This window comes from Metarhizium acridum (assembly GCF_019434415.1).
Source record: "Metarhizium acridum strain ARSEF 324 chromosome Unknown scaffold_141, whole genome shotgun sequence".
In the NCBI taxonomy this organism is placed as follows: domain Eukaryota; kingdom Fungi; phylum Ascomycota; class Sordariomycetes; order Hypocreales; family Clavicipitaceae; genus Metarhizium; species Metarhizium acridum.
The window spans coordinates 3,171,379-3,183,719 of NW_027094020.1; the positions used below are offsets into that span (position 1 = coordinate 3,171,379).

Below are 12,341 nucleotides of genomic sequence, written 5' to 3' on the forward strand. Positions count from 1 at the left end.
CGAGATCAATCAGACAGCAGCAACGCAACCACCGAATCTCGTTACAGATTTTCCCCCATACCCTTGGTCTAGCCATCCATACTGGTATGAGCCGCGTGCCAGCAAGCAACATCGCCTGAAGCCGTTTGCTCGCCATGATTTGCTCGGAATACTCGACGACAAATACACAGATTCTGAACTTACTCCGTACTTGGCGCAATATTATATCGGTCGACGATATTCCATGGCTCAAAGGCCACCGCATGCAGTCTCCTGTTACGTATCCGTTGTCAGGGTATTTATGCATGACTGTTGGGTCGGCATCGCAGAGGGCGCAGCTCCGACAAGTTCAAGTTGAACAATTGGCGTCGTTCCATCTCCGGGAATTCATCGCCTCAAAGGCTCTCATCATGGATTCCACAACCCACTATGAGACAGTTATCACCTTGCGTCCGTAAAATGAGGGAACTAGATCTCATTCAAATGACTGGGACGAGTTTTGCATCTCCTCGTGGGCACCAAGCAGAGGTCGGCTTGAACACTGCCGCGGCTTGTTGTCTGCCAAAAAGTCGCGGAATGCGAACACCGTCAACCAAGCCAAGTTCCAAGGAGCCTATTCTCGATTATAAGAAGCCACGAATAAATCCGCGGTTGTTGTCCCCGTCACCTTGAATGAGATGTATGCCGAGCTGGGTCGTCAAGGGGCCGAGTACGAGTCATCATTCGTAAACTCAGCTGGATACACCAGCGTGTCTAGCGAATATACCGTGAGAGTTGTTGCTATTCCGGATACCGCGACATCAATGCACTCTGCCTATCAAAACCCGTCAATTTTTCCAGCCTCATTCATGGACCTGATGTTTCAGTTTACTTTCCCACTGCTTGGTGCCGAGTTTGGCATCATGCCGTCTCTGTTCATGCCCTCAGCCATCAGCGATATTGAGATTAGCACAAGGCTACCGAATATTCCGGGTGAGAGTGTTCAGGTAGTAGCAGCCGGCCGTCTCAGTCTTGAGAGTCCAGGCCCCGTTTCATCTTACATCGACGCTTGGCATGTTGCATGTAGCGAGCCGGTCGTCACAATGGAAGGTTCAAAATGAGTCCTGTCAAGAGCGATGTCAGCGCCGATCAAAAGCCCAGATATCTATGTTACAAGGTTAAATGGAAGACCTTCAACACGAGTGGTGAGGACAAGAAAGTAGAAGCTTTCACAAAGGGTGTAACCATGTCCCCAATGGAACCGCCGAAGCGCGGGTAAATGGAAGTGCAACACACGAAGAAACAAACGGACACCTAGCCACAAACGGGGAGCAATACACGAATGGAGAATCAGAGAGCCATCAACCCCTTCACAGCGTGTTGACTAATGGGCATTGGAATGGCTGCAATGGGCCCAATGGACATGGTTCGAGATCCGAGGCAAAGATTAACGGCAATGCCAATGGATTCCACAAGACTCCCGGAGTGAATGAGCACCATGATGCCCAGTCATTATCATCTGAGATGAAGCTGGACGTCACTAAAGCTGTGACAAGGCTTAGGATCAAGAGCTTGGAGCAAAAGACTCAATTCAACCATAATCTTATAGGATACGGATACTAAAGGTCCTTAATTTAAGAAGAACGAGAGGGATTAAAAGACCTTTAGTTACTCATGGAAAAAATAAAGGGGCTTATGGTCTCTCACCGCCCTCGTGATCTCCCTGTGTAACTTCCTGTTGGTTCTCTTTGTTGGTCTCCCAACCGTGTAATAAAATTCGTCTTGGTATCCGGTCGACATAAGTCGGACCAACTGATCTCTTCACTCTCTCAGCCGTTGTTATTTCTCTTAACGAACCAAGTCCAGCTCCATCTGCTCATTTCCTTTGTTTACTTGAGCTTGATGACAATTTCCTGTCAGATTTGTCGGAAGAAACCTTCTGCAAACTCCAAAGCTTGCTACTCACCGGATCGTCTGTGTTATGGGCGACGACAGGGGCATATCGCTTTGCATTGCATCCTGAAAGAAATATGGCTCAGGGCATGTTTCGTAGCGTGCGCTCCGAGACGGGAAATACGAAACGAACTCTTGATATAGATCCAAACTCGTCATGAAGCCACTCTGAGAAAGCGGGGAGGTCATAGTGCGTGCTTTTACTGCCATCACAAATCCCGTCAGCAACTTTTCAGTACAAGATTTTGAGTTTCACGAAGACAGCGGCAAGCTAATTGTGCCTCGGATAGCGATTGACGATGCCATGAATTTGGAAAATTTCCACCGAGCAAACCCCTTGGTGCCATATGCTCAGAATTTCCAACAGCCTGGCCGTCGCCTCAAAATGGGTGTTGGCACAGCCGGGGCACTCGACTCCCTGTACTGGAAAGATGACCTTGAGAAGCCCTTGCCTGACGATGAGATTGAAAACCAGGTTGCTTGCAAATGAACTTCAAAGACGTTGTCATAGCAATGGGCCAGCTCGCAAGCCCGTACATAGGTGTCGAGTGCAGCGGCACTGTCACACGCGTAGGCGCGCAAAGGTCACGTCTCTTGCTATATGAGATAGAGTCTGTGCCGTGCCGCTCGAAGCATATGGATCTTTTTCTCAGTGTCTTGCCTCGAGCGCGGCTGTGATTGCGCATGACATGTCCATTGCCGTCGCCGCTTCCATACCCGTGGTGTATTGCGCAGCCTACTATGGCCTTGTTGACCTGGCTCGAATCGAATCGGGTGAGAGCATTTTGATTCATGCAGCATCAGGTGGTGTTGGTCAAGCTGCCATCCAGTTAGCTCAGGTGATTGGTGCAGAAATCTACGCAACTGTGGCTCGGCAGAGAAGAAGCGGCTTCTAATTGATACGTAAGGCATAGCTGAGAGTCACATATTCTATAGCAGAGATGATGCATTTGATCCTGCTATTCGTCACGCCACAGGCGGCCGAGGTGTGGACGTTGTCATCAATTCTCTAGCTGGGGATCTCCTACGAAAGAGTTGGGCGTGCCATAGCTGAGAGTCTTGCACCCTTTGGAAGGTTCATAGAGATGGGGAAACGAGATGTCACTTCAAACACACGTCCAGACATGCTGAAGCTTGACTCTAACTGCATATTTAGTTCAGTGGAGTTGACATTGGTAGCGGGCGAGCGACCCAGGTTGATGAGTCGGATCATGGGGAACGTTATGAACCTCTTGAGACGAAAGGTTGTATATCCCATAGGTCCAATCACAGAAACAAGCATCGACCAAGTAGGAACATCTTTGCGAAAGCTGCAAAGTGGAAAAACACCTGGAACGGTCATTGTCAACCATTCACAGCCAGCAAAGGTCAAGGTGCGTTTAGCTTGGATTTAAACGCCATGATTGCGGACTAACAAATCGCACCAGGCCACGCACCCGACCATGCCTGTCAACGTGCTTGGTCCAAATGCGACTTACCTCATCATCGAAGGCACAGGTGGTATTGCGTGTGCCATTGCTACAAAGCTCGTCCAGCAGGGTGCCTGTGACAAGGGCTCGTTATAGGGCTTGGAGCAAAAGGGCTCTATTCAGTAATAATCTCGTAGGATGTCAAAGGTCCCGAGTTGCCTCAAGGAAGGAAGAGAAAGGTGACCTTTATTTATACATGAAAGGGACGCCCGGGCACGTGTTCCAGCTGTGTAACCAACAAGTCCGTTTACGTATAGAAATGCGATGTGAGTGACAAAGGTGCTGTGTCGGCCTTGGTCTCCGGGCTACGGAAATCACTCCCACTTTTTCGTGATATCATCTATGCGGCCATAGTACTCAGGTTAAGGCTCCAAGTTCCTTCCATCATCTGACTCACTCAACCTCTGACACAAACATAGGACATATTGTTTGAAAAGATGGCGTTTGACGATTATAACACCGTCATCCGGTCCAAGGTCAGCGGCGCACGCAACTTTCACGACGAGTTCCATGATGACAAGCTGGACTTTTTTATCCCGCTCTCATCCGTAGGTATTGTTGGAAACAGGGGCCAGGCTGCATACTCGGCGGCGGAAACCTTTCTTGATGCTTTGGCTCATCATCGCTGGCAAAATGGGCAGGCTGCCTTGTCCCTGAATCTCGCAGCTGTTGACGACGTCGGATATCTAGCCAGCAATTTGGCCAAAGAATCCGAGGAAATGAAGACTATATATGGTAGCTCAATGACCGAGGCGGAGGTGCTTGGTCTTGGGGAAGTTGAATCCAGGGGCCAATGCATCTTGAGGCTGAATCTTGACAATCCGGCGATGCTGCCATTCTGGGCAAGCGATGCAAAGCTTTATCACATCCGTGAACAAGCCCTTGCCACATCCGCGAATCTAGGGTCAGCCGGAGGGTCGAATATACCTGTCGCGGAAGGACTAAAGCATCTGTCAAATAAAGAAGAGGCGATTGACCTGGTGGCAGATGAGCTTGGTAACAAGCTGGCTGCCATTTTGATGTTGGCACCGGAAGACATGGCAACGCAAAAGACGTACATGTCAATCACGGCATTTGGACTGGACTCATTGATCGCCATGGAGCTGCGAAACTGGATTGGAAACGAACTTCAAGCACATTTACAGGTATTGGAATTGCCGACAAGGGGTAAACGTACGAAATTGGCAGCATTGGTTTTGAAGAAGACGCGATTTGCTACACCCTTGGGATAAAGAGGAGAACCGGGGCTGGACATAGAGGGGTAAATACGTTTTGACTTCATTCAAGCATCTGGCAATACATAGGGCGAGATTGTTATATTAGTTATGTTCGCCGTTTGTTTCTCTCTATTCTGGCCTTGTCGATATTCAAGAAGACGGCCTCTTTCGAAAGTGTGTCAATGGCTACTATGGCACAGACGATATACTATCCGCCGCTAATGAGACCTTTGAACAGGTTACCTTGGCAAACATCGGCAAATGACAGGTTTCAGGACTTGCAATTGCATCTATGAAGGAACAAAAACTTGGGTCAAGTTTGCCCCAAGCCTGTACGAGATGTGACGATTGAGAGACCTGCAACTGCCCCAGCTGTGCTATTTCATGGGGTCTGCCAGAGTGATCCAAGCGGTAGATTAAAACAACATATTCACTATTATGCAAATGCCTGTAACGCAATTTAGAAAACTCTTCAAGAAGACACCGGTATAGACGCGGCCGGGTCCCTCAGAGTCTAGCCTGGCCAAGTATTTGACGCCTGGACACATTCATGGCGGATCATATCGTCATTGCCAATTGGTGATCTGTGGGATGCCAATTCCTCTCTTGAGCAACAATTGGCAATACACATTGCAGGCCAATATCCCAATCGACAACTAATTGCATCACAACTTGGCCCAAGCACTACACTGCCTCGAGATAGAGTTTTTGGCTCGTGTCGCTAGACCTTGCCAAAGCCACCACTCCGCCTCAGAATGGAAAGTATCCTCATTTCCGCCTTTCCTGGCGACAGTCATGGATGCGGTGTTGCAGATTCCCGGTGCTATCGACCACGCAAGTGCCGGCGGATTTGAAGAGACGCTGGTCACAAGCCGCATAATTGGTGACGTGCTATTATTAGTGAACATGTCGCATCCAAAATTGGCAGATGGCAGCAGAACAGCCCAGCTAAAGTGGCAGCGGAAGTGGCTGGCATGGCAAAGGAAACACGCCCAATCTGGCTCCTGAGACGGGCAAACACCAGCATCCATGGCGATTTACTTCCTATGAGTACCAAATTTAGACAACGAGGTCTCAGGTATCGTCAACTTACATGCATGAGATTTATGAGGCAGATTCCGCCTAGATCTAGAGCTGGTGCCGGAAATGGCCCAGCAGACGGGGGGCAAATGACAGTGTTGAACATTATTGTTCTCACCATGTGGGTTATCGAAGCATTTACATGGCCTGTGCACAAATTATGGCATCAATTGGCGCACATGCACGAGGCATTGGTAATGCACTACTGCACAACTGCGGCACACCTGCTGCAAAAGGCGCGGGGACTCCGCGGGCAGGCCAAGGGCACAGTGCCACGGCCAGTGCCTGCATGCATCCGATGGGTAGGGCAGGCCGGCTCGCTTCAAATGCGGAGTAATCATGATTGATGGCTTATCCATCATCAATTCTTCTTCGCTTCCACGTTGCATCTGCACAAGACAAGTGCCTGTCATGTGTCTGGGAGGTCAGCCAATCCTTTGCCCACATGGTTGCCTACAAATGCAGTCGACGTACCCTCATCTTGCCGTCATGGTCTCGACGACCTCCACCAGGCGTTTCGACATTCTAGCCCGGCCGTGACAGGCAACGATCGAGTACAGGGCGCATAGTGCGAATCCAAGCAGCATGGTGACAAGGCGGTTCGAAATAAATTGCGATGCCCCAGAGCTAGTCAGTGGCGTCATGAACCAAACGACAACATCCCTGCGCCAGCCCTAGATGGCGTCTTCAGACATGTCAGATCCGTCCCCTCGACAGTCGGAATGAATCGACAGGCGCAGGTCAAGCGTTGCGACCCGAGAGTCGGAGCTTGCCGTTATCCGAAGAGTGTCACAACTTGGGAAATACGACACACGACACGCTCAGACTTGCTTCCCTCCGTCTGCCTGCCTCTGCGCGTGAAGGGGACCCTGGTGGACAAACTCAATCGACACAAGTATATATTAAGAAAAATCAAGCCTTTTTCGTCCACGCCACAACCAAGCCGCATAGCTCTCTGCCCAGTCACGACTCGTGTGGTGTGGTCAGTGGTCGATCTAGCTCCGCATCGACCCCTAACTCGTCAAGTCCCTGAGTTCTGGCGTTGGTGGTGCAATGGCTTAGGACAGCCTCTAACGCTTCTGGACGCCATCTGGACCACAGCCGTCTCCCTGGCCTGCCGAGGACGGGTCAACTGGTACCCTTCTCTGGCCACGTCGTGGCGGAAACAAAATGTACTTGCCACGTTGTTTCAAGACCTTCAGCTAAACGCGCCACGATTCGTGCGGTTCCCATGCGCACGACTCCATACCCTCGACAAGTAAGACAGCACGGCAGGAGGATCCGAGTCTTGGGAGCAACGGCATCAGAGTTCTTCCCGCGAGAGTAGTCCGTACTAAAAGTCAATATTCGAACTCTGGTATGGGTTGGTTGCGGGGCTTACCCGAGCTCAGCCTCAGCCCTCTCAAGAGTCCAAGATACAAAGGGCCATCGGTGAGAGTCCGATCAGCCACATCCCAGCAAAACGGCAGGCCAGTGGCTGCTCATGTAGGCCTGGGCCGTTTGTCCCCTGGATGGGGAGCAGCTAAGCATTCACTAGCACCAGCTGACCAGGGTCCAGCAGCCACTTGTATCGTCGTGTCAGACTTGGTGACGGGACTCCGTGGGCGAGACATCGGTCATGAGTGGCGCAATATTTGTCGCACCTGGCACCAAAATGACCCCCAAAGATGCGGTAATTTTGTGAGCGAGAGTCGACATGGACACAAACTTCGCAGGGCTTGGCTGGGCGCGCGGGCTGCTGACCACTGCCGTCAGGTTGAGAAGTAGTCATGCCGCCCGTGATGCATAGCGAACCCAGCAACCTGGTCTGTGACAGCTTGTCACAGCCGCCTCCGATATGCAGCTATTATTAACAGCCCAGCACTGCCCAGATGCCACTTCTGTATTCCTATAAAGCTATCTTGGGTCCCAAACACACACCTCCGGCGAGCGATGGTTGCGTAACTTGAACCCGTGGTCTCCGAGGGCTTCCAATATTGCAATATTGCGGTCTTGCGTTTGGTGGGCATAATTGGCTCCTTTGTCGGGACAATTTCCAGACTGTTTAACGCGGGCGGATCAAAGTTGCAATGATGAATTCTTGATCAACGCCGCAGAGATGGAAGTAACCAAGCATGCCCAAGACACCATGGTCGGCGCAACAATAAGAGAGATTGACAATGACAAGCCGGCGACGATTTCACAAGATAGTTTGGAACATGACCAGAGGCGACGGCGACGGCGACGGCATTCGGACCCGAGCAGATACGAAATTCTCTGTGCTCGGTCTCTACTCCTGTGGCTGATTGCCAGCGGCGGAACTGGGTTGACCATGTAAGTTGATTCAAATGAGTAAGGCTGTGGTATTTTAACCAAGATCCCGTCGCCACTGACACGGGCTCGTCTGCAAAGCGGAATCATCCTCGTCATTACATGGGCTGCCCAACCCAAGGCCATGCGACCAACTCAGTCGCACAACTTCATTTCCATTAATCCCATCGATACGTCAAGCCCGTCTCCGGACACGTACCTCAATGACTACGCAAAATCTGTCATCCCCGTGCCAGTGCATTCGCACAATGACTATTGGAGGCCGCATCCACTATACTCGGCCCTCGCGGCTGGCTGCATGAGCGTCGAAGCAGATGTATGGCTAAGCCCAGATGGTAACGACCTCTACGTTGGCCATCACCGTTCATCGCTATCAGCAAGCCGAACTTTGCAAACCCTTTATCTTGATCCAATCAAGGAGATTCTCGACAGGCTGAATCCGGGCAACGTTTCTGACCTCGATGGCGGGCCTAATGGCATGTTTCAGACGGCACATGATACCACATTAGTCCTTCTCATTGACGTCAAGGGAAACGCAACACAGATCTGGCCAGTAGTTGACAAACAACTGGAAGCCCTTCGCAAAAGCGGCTACCTCTCAACACTTGAATACAGCAACAGCACATCCAGCTCAAAGTCGGCACCTGTCTTCAAGCAAGGTCCCATCACTGTTGTTGCGTCTGGCAACATCGGCAAGTCGAATGTCACGGGAGTCGGATGCGACGCCCTGAATCAGTTCAAGGACAGCTTCCTTGACGCACCTATTGATGCGCTTGTTGACGGCTCCAGCTTTGGTAAACTTTCGGATTGCCAGGTCGACTCTCTTCTTGACCGACCACTTGCCAAATTTTACACAGCATCGGCGCCATTGATGCATATCTTTAGGCCAACCAACAGTGGCCTCTCAAGTAGTCAAAAAGACCACATTCGAGCCGCCTTGCAAGCCGCGGCAGCAAAGAATCTAACGTCCAGATACTGGTCTCTGCCGTCGTGGCCCATTTCACGGCGAGACTATGTTTGGCAATTCCCGGTGGACGAGGGCATCGGCTTGTTAAACGCCGATGACATTGAGAGTGCGACTAGACTGGAGTGGAACAGGGCCTACAAGGCTGAGCTTGTCTGGATTGGCATCTCGTCCGCCTACATTTTTTTTGCTTCACTGTTGTTTGCCTACTTATACGATAGGTCGAGTAAGTCGAACAAGTCGAAAATGGCAGCACAGGAGTCAACATAGCATGTTGGGAAGGAGTTTGGCAAGATACACGGGCCTTTGTACAATGTTACGAATTACGACTTGATATACCCAGAACATATTTGAGCTTTTTGATACACGACGCCAATTGACATTTGTATAACTACTTTTTGCGATCAGTAACTGAGCCGACTAAGAAGTAGCGACGCATGCGTTTTTGTGTGGTGTTGATTGCACGATAATAGACTGGAGAGTTTGGAGTGGTCAACCCGGCTAGAGGTATGGTGCCTGCCGGGTTTGACGGGGAATTGCTGCGTAATAAATGAGGAGCTTGGCAGTTATATCATGACATGCAGTGACAGCACTTGAGACTGAAATACCACCGGCAGCCCCAATGAAACGGTCGAGTGTATCCGGCCATGTCCATTCGGCTTCATCGAGTGGCTTCAGTGTCGACGCGAGTATTCGACCACGCGGCGGCGTTGAATTGCCCCGAGTCCTTGCGAGCGACCACTGAACTCTATACTACAGATGACTGTCTACAACAAGCACCTGCGCACACAAAGGTCTTGTGACAGGTACATGTGTAGCTTGATCGCTGGCTCGGGTACCCATGCATGCCTAAGACTGCCAAGCTAGGAAGGTCCAGTTGTGCAGGCTAACAATCCTGCCGAGATGGGCGAAACACAATTGAGTGCAATCATGATCATCACCAATAGTCACGAGACTAATACACGTCGTCTTGGCTTGCTTGTTGGAGCAGCAAGCGTACCCGAAAGTGCTGGTGGCGGTGCCGGACTGCGTGCGCGCTTGTTGAGGCCGTGACGCAGGTTTGTGCAACAGTTTCTCAGCTTTTCTAGAATAATGGTAATATCACTGTCGGCAATAGCAGCTACATGCTCGTGATTCTATTTCAGGATGTGGGTGGTGATGGCTGGAGCAGGCGTTGCCGATCCATGATCGACGCTGCCACCGGTCGGGCCCGACAAGATTGCCGTCGTGATTGGTTTTTGAGTCGAGTTGATCTCATTCAAGGACGGGCAGTGAGAGCCTATGAGCAGCTATCAATTGATCTGTCGCACGTAGTTACTACATCCAAGATAATTCACGTACGCCATTAACCCCAACCCAATCTGCATCTGCGTCATCCACAACATCATGCACATCATCATCATCGGCGTCGGTATCGACGTCCACATCAGCATCGAAGGATAATGATTGCGACCGTTGGTCCGTACGGCAGTCATTAAGCGCGACAATTAAGAAATACAACAGAGCGCGCCTATATGTTCCGCCCATTGCTTGGACCCCCACACATTTAAAGGTCTTGCGTGTGCAGTTCAACCCCAAGCCTCGACCCAATGTCAGTGACCACGGTCGCCGACATGATAAATGCGCGCCCCATAAGCGTGAGATACTACGTGCCGCGGGACACCTCAGGTGTAAAAGTGCGGAAGCGCAGCAGATTGCCATGGGTGGGATTCTGAAGCACTACAAACTCGAGGAACTTGAGATGTTAGTTGGTTAACTGAAAATAGTAATGAGCGGGCTCTGTATCTTACATTGGGAACTAACCCAATTGCAAAGTAATAGAACCAACCGCCTGGAACTGCGTTACGGCGACAAAAAAAAGCTGCACTTGTTCTTACAGACGGTATCTTCAAAAGGAAATCCAGATTACCCGTTGGCAACTAAGTGGGCTAGTGGATCGTCCACTTAGTCGCTGACGGGTAGGACGGTTGGCATGTATCAACCTGGGGACTATACGAGCGCTTTGAAACGAATACATCTGGCACAGGAACCCTCTATATCTGAAACGGAGGAAAGTACAAATACCTAACGGACCGGGGTTGGACTTCGGAATGAGAAGCTGCGGCGCCTCAAGCCGGCAGTCGAAGCAGAGGATCCCTACATCATTTGTGTCTTGATTGCCTTGGCACAGACACAACGACGGGAAAGGAGAACCGCTTTGGATGGACTTGGGTTTGACGACAAGGGACCGGTAGAGAAAGTGCATGCGGTTGCGTTCCCGTTTATTCGGGCACGGGTTGCGTACTTTTATAAGGCTGATATACCGCATGCCTTCTTGCAGTAATTAGAGAAACCATGAAGCTGTTAGATACGGAGGATTTACGGTTTCATATGTATCAGTTAGCCTGGCCGTGCTAGAAGAAGCTCTTAATCGCTTAATAAAACTCTTTTATTCGAATGAACTCTTGCACTGCATGGGATTAGATGGCTAATTTTGCATTAAAAAATGAAACCCCTGCGCATTGGTATAGCGTGAAATGAAATGAACAAAGTGACAAAGACCGTGGGTGACAGCTGATATTGCAACTGTATGTATTGTCAAGTATAAGTTACACCGGTACACATTATAGGCGGTATAAGCTCTAATATACACCCTACCTACTAATCTAGCTAAAGTAACTGTAATTAGTTATAGAAATTAAATACCTCTTCTTAATGTAATTATAGAGGCTTATTCGCTAAAAGCTAATATATATATTCTATTACTCTTATTAAAACCTTATAGGAAAAAGAGTGGTAATTAATAATTATTAACGTAACGTTCTTTATTAATATTATTCTTTTAAGTAATAGTCTTCTTTTTCTTCTTTTCCTTTCACTTTAAGCTAATAAACTTAATCTACTTCTTTAACTCTAGCTATAGTAATACCTTTATCCCTAAATTCGCTAGGTTTTTCTCCCTAAAAGTCTAATTAACCTTTACTATATCTTCTTATATAAGCTCTTATATCTTATAATAGTAGATTTAAATATGCTTAGTTTATTTATAGAATTTAGCGTTATTAAAGATTATTATAGCGCTATTATTATTAGTAAATAGTTATAACGGTATTTACTCTTTATATATCTCCCCTATTAGGCCTTTTAAATATATAGCTTTTAATTCTATATTAAAGAGCTTAATATACTTAAATTTAATACTTAATATAGCTATTATACTTTATTTCTTACTCTTTTAACTAATAATAGCGCTAATTAGTAGAAAGATATAATAGTTTATAAATCTTAAGTTACTTTTATCTTATACTTACTTAGCGTTAAAGTAGCTTATAATTTATTAATTACTATTACTATTAAATTATAATAGTAAATTAAGTGTGTATTTAATATAGCGTAATACTTACTTTACTA

At 48.6% G+C, this 12,341-nt stretch overlaps 3 protein-coding genes across 4 annotated transcripts; all 3 read left to right on the forward strand.

The window, feature by feature from the left end:
• Nucleotides 1-3,134: 3,134 nt before the first annotated feature.
• Nucleotides 3,135-3,476, forward strand: J3458_009576 (uncharacterized protein; the record flags this gene model as incomplete). Its single annotated transcript, XM_007814055.2, has 2 exons — nucleotides 3,135-3,284; nucleotides 3,339-3,476. 2 exons carry the CDS (start codon nucleotides 3,135-3,137, stop codon nucleotides 3,474-3,476), a joined length of 288 nt encoding a protein of 95 aa, XP_007812246.2.
• A 341-nt stretch (nucleotides 3,477-3,817) lies between these two features.
• J3458_009577 (uncharacterized protein) lies at nucleotides 3,818-4,612 on the forward strand (the record flags this gene model as incomplete). The annotated part of the gene is made up of 1 exon (XM_007814056.1): nucleotides 3,818-4,612. One exon carries the CDS (start codon nucleotides 3,818-3,820, stop codon nucleotides 4,610-4,612), a length of 795 nt encoding a protein of 264 aa, XP_007812247.1.
• A 2,938-nt stretch (nucleotides 4,613-7,550) lies between these two features.
• Nucleotides 7,551-9,333, forward strand: AIM6_1 (Altered inheritance of mitochondria protein 6). 2 transcript variants are annotated; one of them, XM_007814057.2, is made up of 2 exons: nucleotides 7,551-7,990; nucleotides 8,069-9,333. In XM_007814057.2, the coding sequence occupies exons 1-2, from the start codon at nucleotides 7,776-7,778 to the stop codon at nucleotides 9,219-9,221; spliced, it is 1,368 nt and encodes a 455-aa protein (XP_007812248.2). In that variant the 5' UTR covers nucleotides 7,551-7,775; the 3' UTR covers nucleotides 9,222-9,333. The 2 variants fall into 2 exon arrangements, with proteins under 2 accessions (XP_007812248.2, XP_065975665.1); XM_066119868.1 differs by having other exon boundaries at nucleotides 7,551-9,322.
• The last annotated feature ends 3,008 nt before the right edge of the window (nucleotides 9,334-12,341 follow it).